Genomic DNA, 12771 nt, shown 5'->3' with positions numbered 1-12771 from the left:
TCTGGTGATTATGCTGGCTAGGGAAGATGTTGAAGTTCACATTCACGCTCTTCAAATACGACTGTACACTTCAAGATGTGTGAATGGGGACAGTGTCGTCTGGGAATACTGCGTGGTTGTTTGGAAATAACGTTTGGATCATGGGATGCACTTGATTACCCAAAATTTCCAAATAATCATTTGCAGTAATTCTGCTACAAATAACAATAGAACTAACAGAATACCACGATATCGCTGTCCTGAACATCACAGAACCTCCCCGTGCTGCACTGTTGGACCACGCATTCCTGTTTGTAGGCTTCCTTGAGTGTTTTCTAAACATAAACCCGTCCTGATGTAGGAAACAACGTGAAGGTCGACTCATCTGACCATAACACAGGTTCCCCGTTTTCTAATGTCCAGGTTTGAGAGTCGTGACATTATCGTTCACTCATCTCAGAATTATTTTCGGTAATCAGAGGTTTAGCAATTGCAGCACTATCATGAATAGGGTTTATGAAGTGCTGAAACAATTTGTGCTGAAACAGGTTCCACAAAATAAATATTCATTTCATCTGTTACCCGTGCTGCAGTAATTCTGTTAATTTTCGAAACAATCTTTCTCAATGTCCGGTGATTTATTTCTGTCCTTTTTGATTTTCGTCCACGGTTTATATGGACATTATCATGTCCATATAAACTGTGTTTATATAGACAAATCGTTGGTGCGCTAAACGCGCACCAACGATTTGTCCTCATTCGAAGTCAGATAAATCTCCCATTTTTCGATTTTGTAACATGATTTCTCACTAGATACAATCATTAATGTACTTTCATGAAAACTACAGACTGCAAATAAAACAGAACACGAACATTCAGTACTACCACCACAAGAATTTTTTTATTAGATTTTAATTTTTGTTGTTTCCATATCTCCCTGTTTTAAATAAACAAGGGCCCTACATTATATTATATTATACTCGTAGGTTTATTGAAGAAGTCACAAACTTCCTAGCCACAGTGGTACTCGAATCTCCAGCATTTGACAGCAAAGTAAATTGGTTTACCAACTGTGCCACTAATGCAAACATGTCTGCCATTTTTATATTTATCTGCTGTCGCTTTCTGTTTTTTTTTTCCAGTTCTTTCAATCGCTCTATCTACCTATCTTTCTCTCCTTTTTGGACTTTTGTTAATTTCGTTGTCTCTCATTTTTTACTGTTTATCTATCTGCCTCACAGATTTTGTTTTGTATTTCTACGCTTCTTACTTGTTTTTTTATTTGTGTACACACTCACTACAGAGCTACTTGTCTTTTGTTTTTCAAACTCCAATTAAACTGGCTACTTGTGTGTCGAGTGTTGATGTTTTATCGCTGTTATTTAATTCTTTCTGTCGCTTTTGTGTTCTGCAGTCTAAATATTACTCGTGAATCTTCTTTGGTCTTTATATTTATTTCTTTTCTTCCATCCCTTTTTGAATGAATATCTTCCCACGTGTATCCTCATTATTTCTCTCTGATTTTTTTCTTCATGGCTCAAAGTTTAATCTTGTCTATGCAGTTTGTTCTATACACGTTGTTATGCAATAACACGGTCCAACACAATTTTTGCTGACTTTTATATGAGACTTGTTTTTGACTAATTTGGGTTTGCTGATTTCAAATATCAAACCCATTTTTCTCTATCACTTCAGGTGTTTCCTCTGTGGTATTTTCTTTTTCTAATTTGTGAGTTTTTGATATTTTTTAAGGAGGCAGTACTATTTAGAGGATCAAAAAAATCGATTTTTTAATATTATTTTCTGAAAGTATGTACTTTTAAAAATCTGTTCCTAACTTTTTATCAAGAAATTCGAAAAATTCCCGAAGATATAGCCTATTATTCAAAGCGGTGCGCAGATCAGAATCGGAGCGCTCACCGCTCTCGCTTGTTAGTAAACAAATAAATGCGTAAGAAACTGCAACGGTACGTACTGGCGCTTTGAATGCGAGAGAGGCCGCTAATTAGATACATAACTACTTAACAATATTCATTAAAAATTACAAGAATATTTATAAAAAAAATAACAATTTTACTTACACATGAGTTTCAGGGAATAAATTTTGTTTGTAGCAATTTTTGCTGTGTGTCTGTTTTGGCAATCCCTTTGAATACTCCAACAGTAGTCGGCCATCATGTGAGAATCCCATCTTCCTTGGTACCCATCCTCCATATTTTTTAAGTCTTGATGAAATCTTTCGCCTTGATGAAATCTTTCGAAAAGTTCACAATTTCGTTCATCGCTTACAGCACCTAAATTCTCGGGAAATCTATCACGATGACTATATAGGAAATGAAGCTTTATGCTCATGTTGCAACCTAGGCGCTGGAAATTTTCAAGCATTGTTTCCACTAGATCTTTGTAATTGCACGCTTTTTTGTTTCCAAGAAAATTATTCGCAACCATCGTAAATGAAGTCCAGGCCTCTTTCTCAATTTCGTTCATAGAGTTGATGAAATTTGGGTCTCTCATTAAAGTTCTAATTTGCGGTCCATCAAATACACCGGCTTTAATTTTTTCATAACAAAGTCGTGGAAATTTTTCACATATGTATTGGAAACTGTCACCTTGTAAATCTAAAGCTTTAACATAAGACCTAGTTTAATGTGTAGAGGTGGAAAAATGATTTTTTCTCTGTCGATTAAAGGTTGATTTATAACATTCTGTTCTCCAACATTCAAGGATATTCTAAGCGGCCAATGTTTCTGACTCCAGTGTTGGTTTCTAGCTCGACTATCCCAGAAGCATAGAAAACACGGAAACTTTGTATATCCTCTTTGAAAGCCAAGTAAAAAGTTCACCATTTTAAGATTCACACAGATGATCCAGTTATGGTCTCTATATTTCAATAACTTCAGAACCTTTTTAATGTCCTCATATGTTTCCTTTATGTGGACTGAATAGCCAATAGGAATTGAGCCATATACATTCCCATTGTGTAGTAAGACACACTTGAGACTTCTGCTTGAACTGTCGATAAATAAACGCCACTCATTTGGATGATATTGTACAACACTCATTTCAGTTAGTAAACCTGACACATTGTTACAGTAAACAAACCCACACCCGTGTTTAAAATAGTGTACAAGATTACTTTCCCTGCTACGATAAAAATTTATCTTCGTATCTTGCTCCAGTAAGATTTTTCATTTAATCTTGAAGCTAACAATTCCGATGATTCCTTTGATAGGCCCAAATCTCTTACTAAGTCATTCAATTCTGCTTGAGTAAAACGTTGCGGTCCAGAACTAGAAATTAAATTTTTTGTCCAAATCAACATCCGGGTCTTGCTCCTCAAGATCATCTGGCATATCCCGATCATGCTCGTTCTCAAGTAAAGGAAGTCCTTTATAAATTGGCACGGCTATTTCATTGGAATGAGTAACTGGCCGAATTGATGAGTCGAGATTTGGATACACAATTTTTTTCTTATTCTTCTTATTATAACCAGAAGTCTGAACTAAACAAAAATAGCAATCATCTACGTGATTTTTCGCTTCACGCCAAATCATTGGGATGCCAAAAGCCAATTTTTGCTGTTTTCCCTTGCTCCACTGTCGTAAATTTTCTACACATGACTTACACACTTTATTTGGAGCCCATGAATTGTCTTGATCTGCAATTTTTACGTCAAAGTATGCAAAGTACACTTTCTTAACGAAATCAGTGATATTTGTCCTTTGACAGGGAACAGTAAAGCTGCCACAAATGTAGCAGAAGGAATCTACACTATTGACACAATTTCGAGTAGTAGACATGATGTATTTTCTTCACTGCCGACTAACATGCAATTAACAAGACAAAAAAAAACCAGAGACTTTATTGAAACGTTATAAGCGCTCATCATACTTTCACGATCGATTAACGATTGACTGATTTCGGTTGTTCTTTGTCCGCTATGACGCATATAGCATTCATTTGTTTTAGGCAGTTGTCATCGCCTACTTTTCATCACCTAAATGTATTAGGTCGGTTATCGGCCTCTCTCGCATTCAAAGCTCCAGTACGTGCCGTTGCAGGTTCTTACGCATTTATTCGTTTACTAACAAGCGAGAGCGGTGAGCGCTCCGATTCTGATCTGCGCACCGCTTTGAATAATAGGCTATATCTTCGGGAATTTTTCGAATTTCTTGATAAAAAGTTAGGAACAGATTTTTAAAAGTACATACTTTTAGAAAATAATATTAAAAAATCGATTTTTTTGATCCTCTAAATAGTACTGCCTCCTTAAAACTATCAAAAACTTACAAATTAGCAAAAAGAAAACGCCATAGAGGGAAAAACCTGACGTGATAGAGAAAAATGGGTTTGATATTTGAAATCAGCGCACCCAAATTAGTAAAAAAACAAGTGTCAGATCATAATCAGCAGAATTTTTTTTTTTTGTTGGCCAGTGTAATTAATGAAATTCATAATTTTTTTTTTTAATTCCAGTTTGAGGTAGTTTTTGTTCCAGAAACTTCAACATGAATCATTTCAACAGCTGTCGAAATTTGATAGGCCTCTTCAGAATCATTGCTCTTTGACGAGGTACAATCTGTGAGGATACACTAATAAGTTGGTGATTATTGTAGATAACAATGTCTTGTTGTGTTATTATGATGAGCTGAATCTCATTACATCAATTAATTAAAACAATTCATTTTCTTTCTTAAGATGGGTGAACATTTATGGCCTAAAATAATTATCATCTTAGTGATTTATCATCTGTTCAAAATGAAGAATCAGAGACTGAAGTAAATAATTAAATGAGAAATAACAAAATAATTGAAAAAAGAAGGCAACAAATATAAATCCTTCAGCATGACAACACAGCAACACAAGGTCAAACTTGCCAAAACGTTTCGGCTTATAAACCATTAGAGGTTTAATACAAAGTAAATGTCTGGGCGATATTAAGACAAAAGCTATGTGAAACATTCAGAATCAGAAATTTCCTAATATGAAATCTCTTAGTAACAGTTTACTACAAAACGAGCTAAATGGGGACGCTGAAACAGGATATAAAGACTAGACCACTACGAGTAATTGATGTACAGGGTGGCCATAAAATAATTTTCCCTCTTTGGAGGCATCTGTGGCTAAAACCAATAAAAAAAAATGAGACCAAATTTTATATTGAGACTTTTGAAGGCATGGGGAGATGATTTCCGCGAAAAAAAAAAAAGTACCAAAAGTCGCCGATAGGGGAAATTTTGGCGTTGGCGGCGCCGAAAGCAGTCAGATATTTGCACTAAACGCAGGTAAAAAGTATTATCTGCAAATTTTACTGTGCGTACGTGACAGCAGCGCTACCAATTCTACTTAAAAAGGACTGGGAACATTCAGGCAGTTATTCGAATGACTGACGAATTGTGCTCAATATGCGTCCTACCTTGCCTCAGCATGCTTTAGTTGTTAAGTTGTTTTACCTTAAACAGCGCGATGCCGTAGAATTTAGAAGGCTTTTAGAAGGAATTCAGAATTCGGCTGTCGCTTACACCGTCGAAACGTTATTATTCCATTTTATTTGCCTTTAATGTAATTATCTGCTTGTTTTCAGCTCCGCCAGCGCCAAAATTTCCTCTATCGGCGACTTTTGGTACTAATTTTTTTTTTCTTTTTTTTTTTTCGGAAATCATCTCCTCATGCCTTCAAAAGTCTCAATATAAAATTTGGTCTCATTCCGTATTGGTTTTAGCTACAGATTCCTCCAAAGAGGGAAAGTTATTTTATGGCTACCCTGTATTTTCACACATTAGACGCAATTCATTCGCTTATAACAACAAACACTATCTTCAAAAGAAGTGAGAAACTATGCCCACTTTCAAATCTCCAACCTGGAGATTGTGGGGCCACAAATGGATTGAAACTCAGTTGATATTTTGCTTGCTAACTCAGAGGCGATCCCCCATAACTTGAACGACAGGCACATCTGAGAAGTTGCATGAAGATTAAGGAGGTACAGCAAGCACTGGTACAGTTGATCATTGCTCCCATTAAAGTAGTTATTTTGGAATTTCTTCGGAAATCCTTGACGATAACCTTCTCTGTAATGTACAGAAGTAACTAGTATAAAAAAACATCAGTTGTTCGTTTCAGGCTAGGATTATTGTTGAAATGTTATTTTCTCTCTTTATTTTTCGGTGTACATCAGTTTCTCTCATCTTTTACATTCCGCATAAGCTTTGACTGAAAAAGAAAAAAAAACACAACTAATTACTTTCTTTCTCACCCCCCCCTTCTGTTTTTATCGTTGTCTATTTTCATGTATTTTTTCTAGTGATATACACAGATAAATGTTTCTTCTATTCTTTGTATTTATTTCTATCTCTGTATTTATAAATATCTCGATCTTATATGGACTTATTTTTATTTCTTGTTCGTCTCCTTCATTGGTATACTCTCATGCTTTTGATACAAACTGAAAAGTGATAGAAACTGCAAGTCAGATTGGCCAAAGCAGAAGAAATAATGGACAAACAAAATAAGACACCGGATGAAAGAAAGATTAACGAATCCACAAAGGACATCGGACCCACAGAGAAATAGATAAGTCGGTAACAAGAGGAGGAGGAGGAGAAGAAGAAGAAGAAGAAGAAGAAGAAGAAGAAGAAGAAGAAGAAGAAGAAGAAAACAAAAATGATAAGCAAAGAGACAGCTACTCAGAAAGGTAGTGCTAAAAGGTAGATAACAAGAAATCATACGAACAAGAGATAATAGCATACAGAAAAGAAAATATAATATATAAATCACCAATATATTCAAATAGAAACAAAGGCAGAAGGGAAAAATACTAAACTGCAAACACAAAACAGAGATACAAACAGACACAGGGAGACTAGTGATAATGCTAAGGATAGAAAGCTGCAAAAAGAAAATTAAAACAGAACAACAACAGCAACATAGATAAAACATATACACAAACATTTCAAAATGAGAACGGAGAATAAAAAGAGAGAAAAGGAAGTAACTGGATAAAGAACACAGAAAGAGAAAATGCACTTAGAATTCAATATTTAAGAAAACAGAATGTTGGCTTGCAATTGAAAGAAGCAACAATATTTGTACTCACCGCACATTATTTGGTGACTCTGCTCGGTGAGGGTGTTTAATCATTGAGTACTTGGCCAGAGGATCGGGAGGACGGATTATGTTTAGCTGGTACTGAGCTAACCTAAATATGCATTAAACAAAAGGTTGAAATTAGAAAATTCATTGTAAAAAATAACTTGAAAATACGAGGGTGGTCTGAAAAGTTCACGGCCTCGACGACAGATGGCAACACTATCGGAACGATTTTTTTAAGTTGGCACATCTATCATAAGCATTCATGTAAAATTGCAAGTCACTCTATCAAGTAGTTTGTTTTATACAGCTGTCTGAAGCAAAAGTGTTGTCTGTATCCCTTGAAATGGATAAAATTCAGTATCGTGCGGTTATAAAATTCTTTGTAAAAGAAGGTTTAACACCAAAGAAATTCATTCGAAGCTCATAAACGTTTATGGGTTTTCGAAGTAATTTAGTAGCATCTTGAAGATGATCCACGTGAAGGACGTCCAAAAAGTGTAACAACACCAGAAATCATTGGTCAAGTGCACGATATGGTATTGGATGACCAGCGAGTAAAAGTGCGTGAAATTGCTGAGACTATAGGTATTTCAAAAGAAAGTGTAAGATATATTTTGCATGAAGCATTGCAAATGAAAAAGCGTTGCGCAAGATGGGTGTCCCACTTGCTCAAAGCAGATCAAAAACCCACTCGCACGAAAATCTCTGAAAAGTGGTTCGAGCGTTTTAACAAAAATAAAACTGATTTTGTACGTCAATTTATTACTATGAATGACACTTGGATTCACCATTACACACCAGAATCAAAGCAGCAGTCAAAACAGTGGCCAGAAGCCAGTTGTTCAGCGCCAAAGAAGGCAAAGCCGGTTCCATCAGCAGGAAAGGTCATGGTATCGGTGTTTAATTATCTTGAAAAGGGTAAAACAATAACCGAGGAATATTATTCCGATCTTTTAACCAGACTAGACAAAAAACTTCGTCAGAAAAGACCTAGTTTGCAGAAGGAAAAAAATCATCTTTCATCAGGACAACGCACCTGCCCACAGAAGTTTTGGCAATGGGAAAATTAAGGGATCTGCACTATGAATTGTTGGAACATCCACCTCCTTAGATTTGGCTCCCTTTGACTTCTATCTCTTCCCAAAACTAAAACCCTTCTTCGCTGGTCAAGGTTTTTCTTCGAATCAAGAGGTGATTGCAGCTGTAGAGGGGTGTTTTGCAGATCTTACTGAGAGCCACTACAGGGACGGGATAATGGCGTTCGAGCAGCACTGGAATAAACATATTCGTCTTAAGGGAGAATATGTTGAGAAATAAAAATAATTTTGAAATTATAAATTCGTTTTTTCATTGTTAGGCCAAGAATTTTTCAGACCACCCTCGTAGTTAGTCGAATAATGTCATGTATAGTGCTAATCAAGTTACATGTCTATCGCGATGCCAGATAAAAAAACTACATTTTGTTAAGTTTTTTACATATAAATTAAAATGATGCGGAAAATTCATAGAATATGTATTGCAAAAAGTATTATATGAATTTGGAACAAGTTTTAAATAATTCCCATAACAGTGCATATACTGTTCCAAGAACACTTCATCAACATCAAGAAATTAAGTGGACATCACGTACATATTTCAATTTTATGCATCGTACCGATGCTAGTAAAGATGCAAACAATTTATATAAACTATCGTATGTGTAATTATAAACATCATTCATTTAAATGTCATTTGCTCTGTAAACAAGATCTGTAATGATAATATCTTTGGTAACAGCTGCAATATTTATTTCCCACGCGTATATTTATGTTACTTTCAAAAACTACGTGGTATGCTAATTTTAATTCAGTTCATTGGAAACACTGAAGGGAATCTCTTAACATAAATATTATGGAACTTTTAGTTATGTAGTTGAAGTCTAATCAAGAAATTCTGAAATAAAAATTCTGTTTTCTTTTTTTTTTCATCCCTTCCTTTTTGGTACATTATGTTGGCCATGAAATGCAAATATACATCATACCAAACGTTACTCCTACGCGCTAGCGCATGCGTGTAAATATTAATGGCACATTCAGTGGAATGGGAAAAAATAACTATGGTAGAACTTTCTTTTATCTGTCCCTCTTTTCTGTGCCCAGTAATTGCCAATCCATTTTTCGTTTCTTTTTTCCCTCCTCTATTTGTCGATCTAAATTTATTGCTCTTTGGTAATGGCATTCTCTTCTGATCGTAGTTTTCTTCTAAATGGCTCTACTTGATTGCGCTGCTTTATCTTCAAACTGTTTATGTCTGATTACCTTATTTCACTCGAATCGAGAGTTGGTTCCTTTTAACGTCTCTTCTTTTTACCTTTTAGATTACCTTTCGAAACATACGAATTTAACAATTATTACTATCGATTGACGATCTGCCCAATTACATTCTTTATTTTTCTTCTTTTCTAGCGTAGTTAGAGTTCACTGCTGTTACTTCGCTTGGACTTGGGTTCCGATTTTTCGATATTTTGAGAATGTGAATACGAATTAAGAATAAATAAATGCTATAGTAGATTTTGTTTGAAGTAATAAGGCATATAAATTAGAATCCATAGTCAATACTGAGAATATGGAGATAGTAGACAGAAAAATGTTAATATCGATCTGTTGAAGATACTTTTCCAGATACTTGTTCTAATGATTTACATAGTTGTTCAGATCTGCAGGATGGGAATTCTAGAAATGAATCCATGATCAAGCGAGCTTTACGCATTAGAATAAAAAATCCTACAACATTCCATGCTAGACTGTAGAAAAAAACAAGATGTATCCTAAGACGGAATTGATATCTGAAGATGAACGTACAGTGCAACTTTATCTTCTATTTTAATGGAATAAATGTTCACAAGGAACACCAGATAATTGCCACATCATGTTGTTATTATCAATAGCTTTACAACTTTTTTTTGTGGACGATATTCGCATAAAAAAGTCAATCATCATTCCAATCCTACACAGTTACGCCATTATGTCAACAAACGAGAAATGAAGGGCACTTAGCGAAACCCTGTCTTATCTCATCTTATACTTGTATAAGATATACGATGACATATGTTCCCGTTTCACATTGAACTCTTCGCACAGTTCGTTAGTAGACGCTCTCCAGTTTTTCCTAGTAGTCTGAACTAATGCTCGTTAGTTGCACCATCCACTGTGAATGCACGAGCATGGTGACATCCCTTTCGAAAAGGATGTCATCACCCGAGCAGTGGGCATTTTCTCATATTCATTGTCATTTGAAGCTACTCCTGATACTCGTTGCAGTTTCTTCGTCCATTGCCACTAAATCACTCTTTCACCAATTACTCCTCATTCAAATTCAGTGAGATCTTCTTCATAGAAGGATTTCAATTTAGCAGTGAAGAACTACTTTATTGCTAATATCTTCTATATGTGTTTTTTTTTCATGTGACTGCAAGTGTTTTCCGATAATTTTTCGTTCGTGCGTGCGTGCGTGCGTGTGTGTGTGTGGTATTTTTAAATCAATTATAAAGATATATTAGACGATAACACTGTAATAATATTTTGAAGCATCGCGTATGATTAAAATATAGTCCTGATAATATTTTTTTTCGTTCTCCAAAAAGATTAGGCGCCATTTCTTTAACCCGAAGACGCAATCTCCATCTCTGATCATCGTCGATGTTGAGTGCATTTTCGGAGGTATGCCAGATAACACGATTTTGCAAGTTACGGGACATTTAACATATTGTAAATTTTGATTATAATCAAAATTTACAATATGTTAAATGTAAACAGACCCTCCTGAGTTTTTGGTTTCTTGTTTATTTTGACAGCGGGTGATACAAAAAGGATAAATCTCTCTTTGGAAAGATAGTAAAACATCATCATCCTTCAGGCTGAAAAATAAGGGACGCTCATTTGTATCATTGGCTATTAAAATTGCCGGCAGATTAAAAATAAACAGAGATTATTTTTTACTGTGCTATGTTGTCATTCACGGAAAATTTCTAATAAAGTTATAAATGCTTGCAAGCTGTGTTCTTTGATATTGAGCGTATTTTCCCCATTTAAGATAACACGATGATTTTTTTTTATTATCGAGAATATTCAAAAACGAAACTCACCTGGCAGCAACATCATCATCCTCACCTCCCCATCCCCAGTACAGATTTGAATACCCGTTTATTTGAAGAATATGGGTAGTTCGGATGGAAAAGACTCCGCCTACAAGTTCCACATAAGGCAAACTAAAAGAAAACAATAAATAAATAAATAAATAAATATATATATATATATATATATATATATATATATTTTTTTTTTTTTTTTTTTTTTTCAAAATTCATTTTTACTCGGTTGGAATATTATAAAAAAGGTTTAATGACTGTTACCGAGAGAAAAGATGACAAGATATATTTAAACAAGATACTACAGAGACTTAAAATTGTACTAACAGAACAAGTATAAAAAACAGTAGCGTGTTTGAAAAAAATGCAAGTATGAGTTCTAAACAAACGAATACTACGCGCTGTCGCGAGTGCGCCAGTACTGAACAGAAGCAACGTGTGCGTCAGAGAGATTGTAACTCAGGCTGTTGTTGATATGAGAGGAATCTAGAGAAATTTCCCTAGATTCAACAATCTTTCTTTCGAGTTCATCGTAGCACACATGGATGTTAGCAGTTTGAGTCCAGTTTACAATGTGCTGGCGGCCTTCGTCTGAGTTAGCTGAAAAGAGAACGTGGCTAGAGAGAGCGCTAGCTCTAGTCCTGTTATAGGAGATATCTCTACGGTGTTCATCCAAACGTAGAAGGATGGATTTAGCAGTCTGTCCATAGTATGGCTTTCCGCAATCACATAAAATCTTGTATACTCCTGGAAACTGAGTAGGAAGATGTTTCTGTTTATTTTTCTGTATACAAGATTTTATGTGATTGCGGAAAGCCATACTATGGACAGACTGCTAAATCCATCCTTCTACGTTTGGATGAACACCGTAGAGATATCTCCTATAACAAGACTAGAGCTAGCGCTCTCTCTAGTCATGTTCTCTTTTCAGCTAACTCAGACGAAGGCCGCCAGCACATTGTAAACTGGACTCAAACTGCTAACATCCATGTGTGCTACGATGAACTCGAAAGAAAGATTGTTGAATCTAGGGAAATTTCTCTAGATTCCTCTCATATCAACAACAGCCTGAGTTACAATCTCTCTGACGCACACGTTGCTTCTGTTCAGTACTGGCGCACTCGCGACAGCACGTAGTATTCGTTTGTTTAGAACTCATACTTGCATTTTTTTCAAACACGCTACTGTTTTTTATACTTGTTCTGTTAGTACAATTTTAAGTCTCTGTAATTTTTTATATACTTCTTTAATTGTGATACCTGAGGATGTTCATGTAACGAAACTAGTAAACTAGTAGTATCTTGTTTAAATATATCTTGTCATCTTTTCTCTCGGTAACAGTCATTAAACCTTATATATATATATATATATATATAATACAAATCATTGACGAGTGCGTTAAATAAAATACAAAATAAACTCAGTTTTCATATTTATTTGCGATAAATGTGAAATTTATAATCAATAAAAGCTAAAAAGAATTAATTGCAGTTTCTACTCTGTTGTGAAAATGAAACAGTTGTTGCGGTTCCTATTATTGTAAAAGTTTAACTTAAAAACAGATTCGAAATTAT

At 35.1% G+C, this 12771-nt stretch overlaps 1 protein-coding gene across 4 annotated transcripts in view; it reads right to left on the bottom strand.

Moving 5' to 3' along the window:
* Nucleotides 1–12771, bottom strand: part of LOC150094348 (beta-1,4-N-acetylgalactosaminyltransferase bre-4-like) — a 329825-nt gene that overhangs the window by 14777 nt on the left and 302277 nt on the right. For all 4 annotated transcript variants that reach the window (XM_090412491.1, XM_090412488.1, XM_090412489.1 and 1 more), the window contains exons 5-6: nt 11195–11317; nt 7076–7177 (exon numbers count right to left, since the gene is read on the bottom strand). In XM_090412491.1, the coding sequence (XP_090268617.1) occupies nt 7076–7177; nt 11195–11317 (225 nt within the window). The remainder of the gene's footprint in view (nt 1–7075; nt 7178–11194; nt 11318–12771) is intronic.

Source organism: Typopeltis vanoorti, chromosome 22, assembly GCF_054136105.1.
Source record: "Typopeltis vanoorti isolate ZY-2024b chromosome 22, IOZ_Tvanoo_1.0, whole genome shotgun sequence".
NCBI lineage: Eukaryota > Metazoa > Arthropoda > Arachnida > Uropygi > Thelyphonidae > Typopeltis > Typopeltis vanoorti.
This window is presented reverse-complemented; position numbering and strand designations above follow the sequence as displayed.